The 13,876-nt window shown below is 39.3% G+C and overlaps 1 protein-coding gene across 2 annotated transcripts in view; it reads left to right on the top strand.

Moving 5' to 3' along the window:
- Positions 1-13,876, top strand: part of grid2 (glutamate receptor, ionotropic, delta 2) — a 412,550-nt gene that overhangs the window by 372,954 nt on the left and 25,720 nt on the right. For both annotated transcript variants that reach the window (XM_086076174.1, XM_086076175.1), the window contains exon 14: positions 3,000-3,166. In XM_086076174.1, the coding sequence (XP_085932300.1) occupies positions 3,000-3,166 (167 nt within the window). The remainder of the gene's footprint in view (positions 1-2,999; positions 3,167-13,876) is intronic.

Here is a 13,876-nt window from a genome sequence, read left to right as displayed (position 1 = left end):
GAAAGATCACTCTTAACACACCATGGGATAATCACACAGGATAATCTTTTAGAGACATCCGACAATCGGCTACTCGCTGATTTTGATCCCAATGAAGGAATAATGCTTAAATGTAGCCTATTTGTCAGTACATGTGTACCCTGCTTTAGTTTCATGCTTCGAGTTCCGATTTAGGAACTCAAAATAGGTCCTGATTATAACTTAAGTAGTTTAGTCATCAACACTAACGTGCCATCATGCTAAAGTGATAGTTAATCCTTCTTAAGTGGCCTCAGTCAAAGCTGCGGCATGTAGCAGGTGGCGGTATAATTATAGGTACGTCGTTTATTCAGTCTGCCAGAGACCACAGTTGTTTAGCAAATTTTATTTGAAGCGATTTGTGGCGTGATGTAAACTCAGCAGCAGGCTATCGAACATGCGTGTCAACAGTTTAACCTGCATAATAACTTTATTGGAAAATGGCCTGCCGTCTGGTCACTTTCTGTGTTTTGTTGGAGCTGCGGAAGACTTCGGCAGCATGTCCAAATGTTGTTATCTTTATCATCTTCAGCAGAAACTCTACAGAAACAGACAACATGTTCTTCCTGCTGTCGTCAACACTGCCGCTGCTATGTATTTAAGATTCAAGGACGTGAGCTTCTCCCATCTGTTGTTGTTCAGGTCATAAAAAAAAGTACCTGCAGACACATTAGCAAGAGAAGTATAGATGGAAATTAAGTTTGTATAACTCCTGAGTTTATCAATGTAAAATAATGAGTTCATCTCAGAAGCATCACAATGAGCGTTACAACCTTGCTGCTATTTCATGGATCCAGTGAAAAGACTCTTTTATTCTCAAATCTGTTTGTAAAAAGTGTGATCTATAAAAAAAAATAAAAAAAGAAATCAGCTAGAAAATCACTCAGTTGAGCACAGACCCCAGCCAAGGTAGAAAGATTAGAGTCTGCATACAAACAAAGGGTTCTGGAAACAGAGCACTATAAACCAAATATTTTTATTTGCATTAATATGTGTATAAAACAGGAAGTGTATAGCGCAATTGTGAAAAGTGCGGTTTACCATTTTGCTTTTTATTAGGGCAGTCAAAATGTAAACGTTAACTCTGGAGATTCATTTAAATGTATTAAAGCGTAAAATTAACTCAGTTAACTCAGTGTGCAGTGAAACTTGGAGGAGTCACTGGCGGGAAGATGAACAAACATGAACTACAATTAATTTTACCTTTTGATTTACTTGCTTGAGCATCAAATCTGTGAATTCTAAAGCAATTTGCACACTTTGCAGAGCCAAATTCAAATAGCATATTAGTTGTACGCCTTTGGTGTACCATCTCAGAGCAAAATTCCCGGTTCAAGTTACCTCAACAGGGCCTCGCAAACCAAGTGTAGTGCTCGTCTCGTGAGCTAAGCCTGTAAGTGAAAAGTTCTGAGAATTGTTTCTATGAGAAAAAAAAAGGTCTGTATAGCTGAGTCCATTTTGCTTGTTTTGTTTAACAACCGTGTTTTGCAGAGCAAGGATCAAAGAAAGCTATTAGAACCGTCTTTGATGATAAATATACTTTATATTTGATGATTTTACATTATTGCCAATATTTTTCTCAAGTAAATATCTGTTACTAGCTTTGAAGAAAAAAGTAGAAGCAGAAGTAGAAAATTGTGATTAACTGCGATTAAGCGTGATTAATTACGGAAAATTGTGTGATTAAATCGGGGGGGGGGTTTTTTCATCATTTGACAGCACTAGTTTTTATACAACTCTTCATCAAAATACATTAATGATTATTTATTCTATGTAGCGGAAGACCTATATACCATTATAGCATTTTTCTTTAAAATGGCATGAAATTAATGGCTTTTTTTTGTTGTTGTTATTATCACCAAAGTGGGAACCACCGGTGTAGTTTTTGCTACATACAACCCTGCTAACTATTGTTGCTTTTGTTTGTATTCATTTCTGTACCTACAGTCAGGGCATACAAAGCTTTTGAAACTTTCTCTGTGGGAGTCTGAAGTATAAAGCGCCCAATCCTTTTATTCTAATTGTAAAACAATACTGAAAAGCCATGAAATTATTCTTAAAAGTAAAAAGCACTTTAGAGTTAGTCATAAAGGTTATGAAGAGTTGAATAAAGTACATTCTGAAGCCCTTCAGTGAATTATTGCGCACACACACTCAAACCTCTAAACACACACATGCCTACTTCACATGACTACAGACTGTGAAATTATCCAATCAGAGGTGCTTGTCGCTTCGCAGATATCAGTCGGCACGCGTAGGCCAACTGAGGTGAAACACATGCACTCAGCAAAGACAGAGAGGCTTTGAAAATTTCATAAAGTAGCATTAAACTTTATGACACTCCGAGTGAAAATAAAGGTGTTTGGAGGAACGGTATCCAAGTGTCACCGTTGAGTTGTTTGTTTCTTTACTTTTTATTTCTCTGCATAAACATTAGGTGTGTTTAATGTTACCGCGAGGCTGTGCGAGCAACCATCTCGGCTATTATGGAGCAGATGCTGATCATGAATTATAACACAAGAACAGGCTTGCCCTTAGCATCCAATAACAATGGAAACAAAAGATGCCATAGAAAGTGCAACTGGATGTCACGCATAATTTGTACGACATTTGAGGCGTGTTTCGTTGGCCGAAAGATTCAGCCGTGGAGGTACCGCTTCACACACAGCCCGCAAAGGGGGGATAAAACGAGCCAGTAAGCCAATAACACTCCTACATTTCGAGTCGAGAGGGAACGATAAGCAGTGAAGTTGTTTTTCCATTTAAATTTGCTATCTCAGAAGAGAAGAATAACCTTGCTGCGGAGCGCTTGTGAAATATTGTCTGTGATGAATTATTCCTTGGCGGCCATCTGGAATGTGTGCGCAGCCCCCGATCCGTCTGATCTGCAGAAATGTTTCAATCATTCGCTCACAAAAGATGTCCCATCTCTTGACATAAGCGCCAGGCTTTACTAAAACGCCATTACCGTTTTGTTTCAGGTGAAGTATGGCCGCTTCGGCTTCGTGTGGGATGCTGCGGTGCTGGAGTACGTGGCCAACAATGATGAGGATTGCTCCTTCTACACGGTGGGCAGCAATGCGCCGGACCGCGGCTACGGCATCGCTATGCAGCACGGCAGCCCTTACAGAGACATTTTCTCCCAGAGGTAGGAGCCACTCCCTCAAGCCAACACTCGGTGGCATCTTTGCTTGTTCTTTCAAGACACAATTGACATGCAAATTGGTGTAATTGGACTTCACAACTGCGGCCGCCCGGCTTCCGAGGCTAGCTCGTGTAAAAATGAATAACTTTCCTGTGATGAAGTCTCATATTTATTCTCTCCTTGTCTAAAGGTCGTACAGGTTTTCAATCAGCACTTTAAATTCAGTTTAAAATAAAATAGAAAATGTCCACTCTGATAGAATTCTGCCTTCAGGGATGCTTGAAAATTGTCTTTTTTACGCCAGCTGGCAACTAATAGCAGATTAAATTGTGAGTTCTGTATATCTTCCAGGAGGCAGTTTGCACCCACTCAGCCTGTGTGAAGCTACGTTGCGTAGCATTAGCATCAGCCCTTTCTTCACTGAGATTCAGTAATCATCTGACGGTCTTTTAAGAAATATCGGCACGGAGTCCTAGAAGGTTTCACCAGCCCCAGAGTTTTTTTCACCCTTTCACACAGGACCCGTCCTGGCGTTTTGTTTTTTTTCCCGAGTCTATTCAGCAAGCCGATTGGCTTATCAACCACACAGTTGTCATAGTGATCCATATGATAAACCAATTAAACAGGAATTTAACCTATTTACTTAAACACTCAAATTTGCGTTAGCATTCTCAGTGATCTGCATCTAATCACTGGCAGATGTGTTTTCGTCATACAAGAACTATAACTACTTCCTGCTTCTGCGTGTAAGAATCATGGGAAATGTAGTCCTATTACCCTCATGCTGCGGTTGCTGACCCAATGTATCTGGCGGCATTCTTTTAATATTACAAAGTGGAACCAACAGCCAGCTTCCAATAGTGGCCGGGACCGACATCAGAAGGCGGCCATTTTGCCACTTGCTGTCGAGTGAAAATTACATCACAGTTGCTCAGGGCTCAGGTAACAACCAATCACAGCTCAGCTTCAGAAAACAGGTGAGCTGTGATTGGTCATTGCCTGAGCCCCGAGTAACTGTGATGTCATCTTCACTTGACAGCAAGTGGCAAAATGGCCGCCTCCTGAGATGGACAAAAATGTTTGGATTTTGCTGCATAGCTCATATTCCAATGTAATATGAATAAGAATGTCATGTTTAGACTAGTGAAGTCACAACATATTATTGTCAAGACATGTATAAGGTTGACTTCCCCTTTGAAATGTGAAACTCTAACAACTCAACTCCTTAATGTCAGAGCTGGACCAAACTTCTCATCTGTGTGATGAAGGTCCCGTCCTGAAGACATTCATAGGCACTCCTTACTGACTGGAATGTGGCTGCATCAGCAGTATACTTGTATCACATGCTTGTGAGGTGCCAAATGGCCTGATCCTGCTTTTTCTGGATTCTATATTTTTAAAAAAAAGACACTGCTAACCTTGCCAAAGGGAACATCAGCTCAATTAAATTGTAAATTGATCGATTGTGAATCATCAAAGCACATACAAACTCCTAAAGATTCATCTATCAATGATTATTTTACACATTTACTCAACCAAATCTGATGACGCATACAGTGAATTACAAATAACTTGCGTCAACAATAGCCTCGCAAACGACATCATTTATTTTACTGATCCGTTCATGAGCCTTGCCGCGGCTGTTACCTTGTAGCCTCGGATGCCTCACAGCCCCGCATTGCAGCTGCAGTCGTATAAATTCAAGGGTTTCTTGGTGGCCTGCGCGTGGAGTGCTTGTGTCTTTATAGCACAGCTTTCGCTTTTAATGATCGTGCACAGGGATCATTACAGGAACTGAGAAAATATAGGAACCTCTTATCATCATTGGGCTGTCACGTTCTAATCAATTTCTCAAGAAGTTAGTTTTTTTCAGTGTGATTAGCTAAAAAAAAAAACATTTGGCATGTTTTGAGAGAGACTTTTCCTTTACCTATGTTTCCAAGCAGCATTAATATGTTGCTTATTATCGATATCAACAAGATGCTAATTAGAAGGCCATATAGCCCAAAAAAATTCTTCACCGTATAGCAATCACACTACGCTTTGTTTACACCACTGATTGGCCTTCACGTATCCGGTGCAGGCTGAGATGTTGCCACCGAGTAAACAAATATTTATGTTATTAAATGCACTTGGATACTGGCTTTAGTACAAAACTTAGAGGGAATATTGGAAGGGGTGATGCAGAGTGCAAATGTGCATATGGGATTTTAAACACACAAACACAGACGAAATGGGACATCTTTTACAAAAGGCCAACATCTGCCTGTAGCATTCAGACTCTGACAACACACATTTGGAGTAGAGACAAAGCTGCACTTCTAGGGTTTGTGTCAGTCATCTCTTGTCTCGTCTCTTTATTTATATTGAATGCATGTACAATGACAGTGCAAAGTAAGGGTAACAACAACAACAGAGAAAACTAAATATATTTTTGTCCAACATGTTTCTTTCCAGCCATTTAATGATTCTGTCCATTGGTGTTCTTAGTGTGAGTGATTCATGTCAATTCACGTCAGTTTGCCAATCCTCTTGCTTATTCTGTGCTTAGGTGGGTTTCTATCATTGAGTGAAGTTAATCTATTTGCCGATATTTACATTTAAAAGTTAAGCTACACAGGATTTGTAAATAAATAAATTGTGTTTATTTATTCACATTTAAGTATTTAAAGACAGAGTTGAATTTACTAGAGACACTTGTTTTTTCTATATCCTATTCTCTATTCCGCCTCAGTATTTGTTTTGTCAAAGACATCTTAATGCCAAAAAGATGAATCAAATATTTTCCTAACGTCAAGAGAAAACAGCAATCGGTAACAAAGAAAGTAATCTTCTGCTATAACTACAAAGGGACAGTATACTGTGTTTTTTTTTATTTATCCTTGTGTATGTTTGTCACACTATTTAACTTCCTTTCTCTCAGCGACTACCTGCAGCTCCCCGGACGTATTTTTTTTCGAGATGAGGAAGGACTGATTGTCTCTGACACTTTGGAGAGAGTGTGGGGGGGGGGGGGGCATTGTCTTAAGAAATAGAAAGCCTTCTATAACGTCTTCATTTTCTACCACTTTGTTGTGAGGAAGAAGCCATTGGTAGAGGTCAGGTGAAGCGCCTCCATCTGCGTGTGTTTGCTGCAGCAGCAGAACAATTGCAGCGTGTGCTTTCGTGTGTGCGTGTGTGTGTGGGTGTGTGGGGGTGGGGGTGGGGGTGTGTTTCTGATAGATAGAGACAGCCTGCAGATTTGCCAGTCAGAAAAGTCCAGTGTAAAGGGATAGTCTGCTAATTTCAACTGACAGTTACACACAAGTTGTTTTGAAGTCCTGAGAGGAAATGATTGTAGGGGGGTGTCTATTTATTTTCTCTATCACACTCTTTCTCTCTTTTTCTCTATCACACTCTATCTCTATCTCTGGTTTATATAAATGTTGTGAGGATAAGCGGTTCTGATAATGAATGGATGAATGGACATAGCAACCAAAAAAAGTCAAAGTCCACCATAATGAATGCATGAATGAATGACGCGCACGTCATAACACGCCATCATACCTTGTGGTAGAAGCGCGTCGTCGGTCCTGTTACCGTGCTTTGTAATATTTTCAATTCTGGGATCTCTTTCTCAATAAATCGATTTCTACTTTTCAAATGGCTAAGGCACGTCCACTGGCGAGGTGCAAGCGAGGCGGAATCAAGCATTGACAGGTGCTGTCACTGGATCTGCTCTGCCATCACTAACATGACTGACACCGATCGGGCCAATCACAGAGCGGCATTGTGTTTGGGGGCGGGATATGCAGCTGTGACAAACCAGGAAGTGCCGACACCGTGGGAAACAAACAAACCTAACATAGACGAATGGACGCTAATTCTGTTCTTGCAGAATTCCGTTTCCTTGCGGAATGTTGAACAGCGAGAGGCGCTTCGTGCATTCTTAGCGGGTAAAGATGTCCGCTTGGTCTTTCGCCGTCGCTCGCCGAGATGCTCGTTTGCTCACACAAAATAAGAATTAGTGGTAGGCTTGCGGAGTGTGGTCTCTCTGAGCCATCGTAGTGTGCCTGCTTCTAACTGTCTGTGCTTCGGCTGCATTCTATGCTAAAGCGGCATCTAGTGGACACTTATTACAAACTGAAGCTTTATAAAAAAATGTATTTTGCTGCTTTGCTGTCAACAATTATCAATATTTAACATGTAGTTAGTCTTTGAATCACATACATTATGATCAATGCCTATGCCAGCAAAACACATTTTTTCACACATTATTGACATTGATATTTTTTCATTATTCTTGTTTTACTTTGGATCCGGAATCCGACCCGCCTGCACTGGTTCCTGCAGAAAAATAAAAACAAAAACCTGCAAATAGCATCTTTGTTGTGCTCATTCATCCTCGTGACTGCTGAAAATTTAAATGGCTTTCTGAATTTAATGACCTAAGGGAGGTTTCACTGAATTTACATTTTAAGCCAGCCAAGCTTGCTTTTGTCATTGTTCACTTGACAGCTTACTTATTTTCTTTTCATATCTTAGCCAAACAATAAATTGAGGTTAAACTAGTGCCGCTTGTGTTGAAAGAATTTCTCCCACTCAAAGTTCTCCTCAGATTGTATTAAAATGCCGCAGGGACCACTGAAAACAAAGTTAGCCGTGTATGGTTCTTACAAACAGTTTTTTCAATGCTTTTAGTATTCTGGCAAGCAGCGCCCAGGGCAATAAATTTGTCAGAAATACATTACAGTTTAAAAATCTATCGATGAACTGACTTGTGAAAGTTTTGTTATTGCCGACCTTGAAGAAAAACCCAATAAGCATCAGAGTTTATTCTGTAAAGTAGCTACAATATAGATCAAATAAAATGCACCGTTGAAGTGCACATAAAACTGCTTTTGTCCGAGTAAATCTCGCCTTTTGAGTCCCAGCAGAGTGTTTGTAAACAGGCCGTTGCACACCTTGTATGTAAAACATTCATACGGTAATGTTTATGTCTCCGTCACTGGCAATCTATCACTCAAACGCAGCCCACACACTTATTGCTTTCATTAAATCGTTATTATTCCCAATTAATGACGGCATGGTCTTCCTCTCACCCTCTCAATGTGTTAATGACGGTTAATGAACATTTGACTTGAACGTGTTGTTTATCCTGTTCCAGCTTTGATGATCTGCTCCGCTTTCACCCACGCACACTGCCTTAATGAGGCCTAATTGAAAACTTAGCTAACGCACGGAATCCTCCCAACACTTATCGGAATTACTGAGCTTTGCTAAGTTTGCTTAAGAGACCGAAGACCTTTCATCCCCCGCTTGTAAGACTTCCGTGTAGAAACGAGAGCGTGGCGACTCCATGACTAGCGCTGCGGGATGACGGTAGGATATTCGTGTTTTCTGTGTCCTGGTTTCCTTTGTGTTCTTAATCCTGTAGTGGTCTCGGCTTTTTATGCCTTCTTATGCAGCGGAACGGTTAAAGTTGAATGCAATCAGTTTTTCCATGCATGTTGTCCTGTGCTTTGATTTCAACAGTCGGACTGGACATGGTTTAAGTAGCCATTCTATTTTACATACTAGAAGGATTAAAAGGCTTACACTGCAAGGTGAACAGTTACAATCTTTTTTTTTTCTTTTGCTCTCAAATAGCACAATTGGGATATATGTTTGGGGGTAGGGGGAAACATGGAGTTGTATATGTTCAGAAATGACTGCTTACAGATATGGATTAAAATCGAATAGCCGATAGATTCGAAATAATTTGCTAGTGGTACTACTAGTGTATTACTGTGTAATTTATTTTAATTCAATCAGTAAACAGTCAGCCCAGGCCAACTAAACGGTACGTAATGTTTGATATTTTTTATTACTTATGTGTTATTGATTAGTTCCGTGTTGTCACTGGCCAATGATGAGCTCTTTGTGCTCAATTGGGACAACTACTGTACAAATGCGGGTTACGTCATGTTACTGTATGTCAGTGTTCGCACAGCCATTTTAGATATGTCACTTTAAATGTACATGGAAACCACCATTAATTTGGTTTTCCAACAAAATTTTCTCAAGATTAGCCCTTCATATGGCTACAATGAAACAACTGAAAATGATTGTGTTATTAAGAACCATAATCGTATTACTGTTAAAAAATAAATAAATAAAGAATGAATAGCTGAACATGAAAATGTTTTTTGTGTTAGTGATTTCCTTACTTTGGCTAAATTTACTACCTGTGCTATTTTTTTAAATGACAAAAAGGCAATAAATGTAGTGACTTTTTTATGTAGTCTCAAACATTTAAAAATATTTATTTTTGGTGCAGATCAATGAAAAATAAGTTGTTGGTGATAGTGTTAGCAATGCTATGTTTGAAAAGGCTAAGATGTTGCAAAGTTTTTTTACTCATGAACAGACTGTCGTTTCTTAACTTATTTCTCCATTGCACTGAATTACTTTTTAACTACAGGGAGATAAAAGCAAGGTAGCCGTAACTTTATTCTGGTGATGGAACTGATTATTTCTATTCATTACAATTACAAACCTGAGCGTTCCCAATTGGAGTCTCAAAAACAATTAAGTTTGTGAACTGAAGTTCCGCTGTACAGGAATTAAATTGAAACGGGGGTACCCATAGCTGCAAGCAGCTGTGTAATGTAAATCCACCCTAAAAGCATCAGGCGGTCTCTATTTCTACTTTCAATGTGTGTTCGTAGTAGTTTCTTGCACTCAACGATCAGCGTCACCAGCTGCAGTATTGCTGATTAATATTTAATCATCATTGTTCTCAGCTCTGTCTAATGTGTCTGGGTCAGCTAGAATCATCCCTCTTCATAATGGTTTTAAACATTCGGAACACATTGTGAAGATGTAACACAGAGGTCAGCATGTTTTTATACATACAACAAGGATTGTCACCAGGGAGTGCGGAATTAGGCACCAGGAATAAGCCTTGATCAAAAGCTGAATCAAGTATGCACCAGCAGCGCCGAACGTCTTGACGTCCATTGATGTGTAGCCTTGTTCTTCCAGCTTTTATCCCAAAACACAAAAATTCTTGACGAAAGATGAGCACGAGCCCCTTTTCAATAATTGGTTGCATGCCGCTGATTAATCTTGCCGCCCTTGATGAGTACACAGTGACCTGCTACTGTGCTCGACAAATCAACAAAATTACTCAGTTCTTTGTCAGTTCTGTTTATCACAGCTTTTGCCTCTGCGTGGAAACAATTTATTGGTATAAACAAATCTATTTAGTAATATTTATTCGCCATTCTGAAATTGGTAATAAAATATTATCATTCATAAAATGAACTTAACTTTTTTTTTTTTTTCAAGCAAGTAGTGAATTGTAACAGGCCTGAAATTATACATTAAATCAACTGGGGCCCAACATTTAGTTATGAACATAATGTTGATAATTGAAAAGGTGTATTTTCGCAATATGTTTTTGTTTTGGAGACAGACAGGCAATGACAGGTGCCAGATGATCACTGTTATTTCGTATTAAATAAAGGCCTGTCAACCACAGAAGATAATGAACACAACACAGATGATAGACAACAAAGGTAGCGTCAATATGGTTAATATATCCTTTGTATGATGCTGATTTTGGTGTAAAATATCAATTATGCTTTGCTGACATTATGTTTTATTTTGCCACTCATCTTTTTCCACCTGATAATTGTCTGTTTATTATTTTCACACATTCTTGTTTGGATATTTCCCACAAATCTGCCTATTCCAGGTGTTAGTTTGTGCTTTCGTTGTTTTTTTTTTCCTGCAGTACTTTGTTGAAAAACAGTTTATAATTGCTCTTGGGGAAACGATGTAAATTTGACAAACACTGCTGTAATCAGGCAGCAACGGGAAATGCCGTTTTCGTCTCCGTTCAGCCTGTATTGGAATTCATTTGAGAACATGGTACCAGTGAGTGACCACAGTTCGGCATGGGCTGGTTTGTTATAGCTTGAGGGTCGAAACTCTCTCTCTCTCTTTCTCTTTCTCTTGCTGGGTTTTGAGAACAATGCTCCTGATTTCTTTGCGTAAAAGCGACAGTTAGCTGGCCATTTCCAAAGGCTCATACATTGAAAAGCAGGACTGTTGCGTGATGGAGAGAGTCCACTAGCCACAGTCCATTAAACAACCCCATTGAGGATGTGTGATATTGACTTATTTCAGATTCATGCGGGTCGCATAACAGTAAAGACCATAATCATAATTTCATGGTTAATCTCTTTCAAAGGAGAATCCTTCTTGATCTACTAGCTTGGCTATTATGAAACTCCACCCACTAAGCCTGGAACAATACAAAACCAAAAAACGCATTACTCTAGGTCATGAACCTGTGCCGTCTTTGTAATGGAAGAACCGCACATCGCCCCTTCCAAATCTCAGATCCACATTCAGTTAGAGCCACTGGAGCTCACAGTGCTGCCAAAATTGATATAAATGGTAGTAGTAGTAGTATTTTAAGTTGATTTAAAAAATAAAAAATAAAAAAATACTGAGAAGGATGGTCGTCTAAACTGTAGCTCCAGCTAATAATGCTATGCTACTTAGCTAATACTAATGTTTCAACTATTTGAAGAGAGCAAACGGGATTAGGTGAAGAAACACGACTACGACCCTGAAATTGCCGACCTTCCAAGCTCATTCGTAACAGTGGTGTAAGTAACCCAGACTGTTTGCCCCAAGCGCTTAAAAAAAAACTTCCCCACATCACATGCAACGCAGCAAACATGTTAATGCAATTTCAAAGACGCCACAGAAGAAAACACAGCACAGTCTATTCTGGCAAATGTATTTATTATATTAGAAAGTTACCAATTTAACAAACTAGCTAGCGTAACACAGCAGTGTTGTTTCTGGCTCATTTGCAGGAAAGCTGCATCAATAAAAACGATGTGTATCTGTATAAAACAAAATAAAGACGTAAAACGTGTGCAAAGGACTCACTATAAAACAGTTTAGCAGTAATAGATACTGTATATGTATGTTGTATATAAGATTAATAAATGAATATAATTTTATTTTTTTTAATGTGTGTATCGAATCATATGATAGAAATCGAGATACGAATCCAATCTTCAATTTGGTGTATGGTTCAAGTCCAATCGTTCACCCATCTGGAGAATTGAACTGGAAATGCAGTTTCCCCTTAAAAGACGACTTTCATGCCCATCTGCCTCCAGATGCACCCGCCAAACCAATCTAACACTCGTTCCTGAATATGTAAAATTTTAAAAGGTACATAGAAAATATGATCCGAGGTAAATCGGAACCCGGCGCACAGCCGATGATGTCAGCATTGCTAAGCCAGTAAGTGAGCTGTCAGTCCAGGATGGTTCTCATTTAAGGAGCTGACAGTCACACGTTCATCTCAGAGGAAACAAACCCATTTTAGCGCTACGTGTCCATCTACTCGGCGTATCTTCTTCCTTTCAGCTCTTTTTAGTCCACACGCCTCTTCTGTTTGTCCATTTCATCCTTTTGTCTTCTCTCGCTCGCCGCCCTCACTGCCTGATTTTGTTGTCAGACCTCCATCTCAACAGAACCTACTCTCAATTTTTCACTCTATTTTCCATCATGTTCTATGAGCCACTCCAATTACTCCTCCTCCACCTCTCACCTCACGGCGACTTCCCACTTCCACTGTCTCCGACCGAGATTTGTGTTTGCCGCCGAGGAGCCGTGCAAGAGAAAAGTCATCGAGAGAATGGAATGTTACTGCCGCGGGAATTTTTTTTGCAGTAGTCGTCGTACCGCGGCAGCATGACGACACTTTGAGGCTCATCGCCTTTCACAGAAGCAGTTACAAGTATGTCGAACCACTTCTGAAAGGCTCTCAACTGTGCCACCTTAATGCGTGATCGTCAAACTCATCTGCATGTTAAATGACTGCAGCTGCTGCTAGTCAAGGTAGACTACCAAGGCATATGCTTCTTTATTCTCTGGTGAAAAATATATCACTGGCATCAAAAACTTTGTACCTCCAAAATAGTCACTTGCCCGCCCGGCATGTTTGTTCAACCATTAATGTTGCATCATCAAAGATAGTAAGCCATTTTGAACACTTCAAATTGGTCCATTATTTGTTAAACTAATACCCCCAGAAATGTGAAATTTACCAAAATTGTGCAATTTAGATTGGTCAATTATTTGTTAAAAATAATAATAATAATAATAATACCCCCCCAAAATATACATCCATATATATCTGATATCCAGAATACAAATGTAAAACTGCAGTTTCAAGCACAAAAATATTCTTGCCTTTATGAAATATGGTTTGTCATCAATAAATGATGAAATCAATAAATATGAATCTCCAACTCCTCACACATGTAACTTTGAAGTTTACCCATCTTTTTCTGGAGAAATAGGCCTTAAAAGTCAAACAAAATTTAGACCTCAAACCATCATCATCGGCTTCAAGAGTTAAAACAAATAGACAAATAGTTGTAAAAAAAAAAATTTTATTTAGGGTGAGAAACGATTCAAATACGGTTTGATTTGAAAGTGGAATAATTCGATTTGTTCCAGTTCGATTTGATATGGTACGGCTCAGTTTGAGAGGGTATGATGCATCGGCTTTTTTGTTGTCATTCCAAATGAACCTTTCAGTACTGTAGATATATCTTATTTAAAACAAAAAGACTATTCGATACGGATCCAATTATATTTCAAAGTGGAATGATTTGATTTGGTTTGATTCGATGCTTCCGCATCTTTTAAATA

Source organism: Leptonotus elevatus, chromosome 5 (assembly GCF_054856555.1).
Source record: "Leptonotus elevatus isolate MCC_2025b chromosome 5, RoL_Lele_1.0, whole genome shotgun sequence".
Taxonomy (NCBI): Eukaryota; Metazoa; Chordata; class Actinopteri; order Syngnathiformes; family Syngnathidae; genus Leptonotus; species Leptonotus elevatus.
Note: the sequence above shows the minus strand (reverse complement) of the source record. Positions and strands in the feature narration are given on the sequence as shown.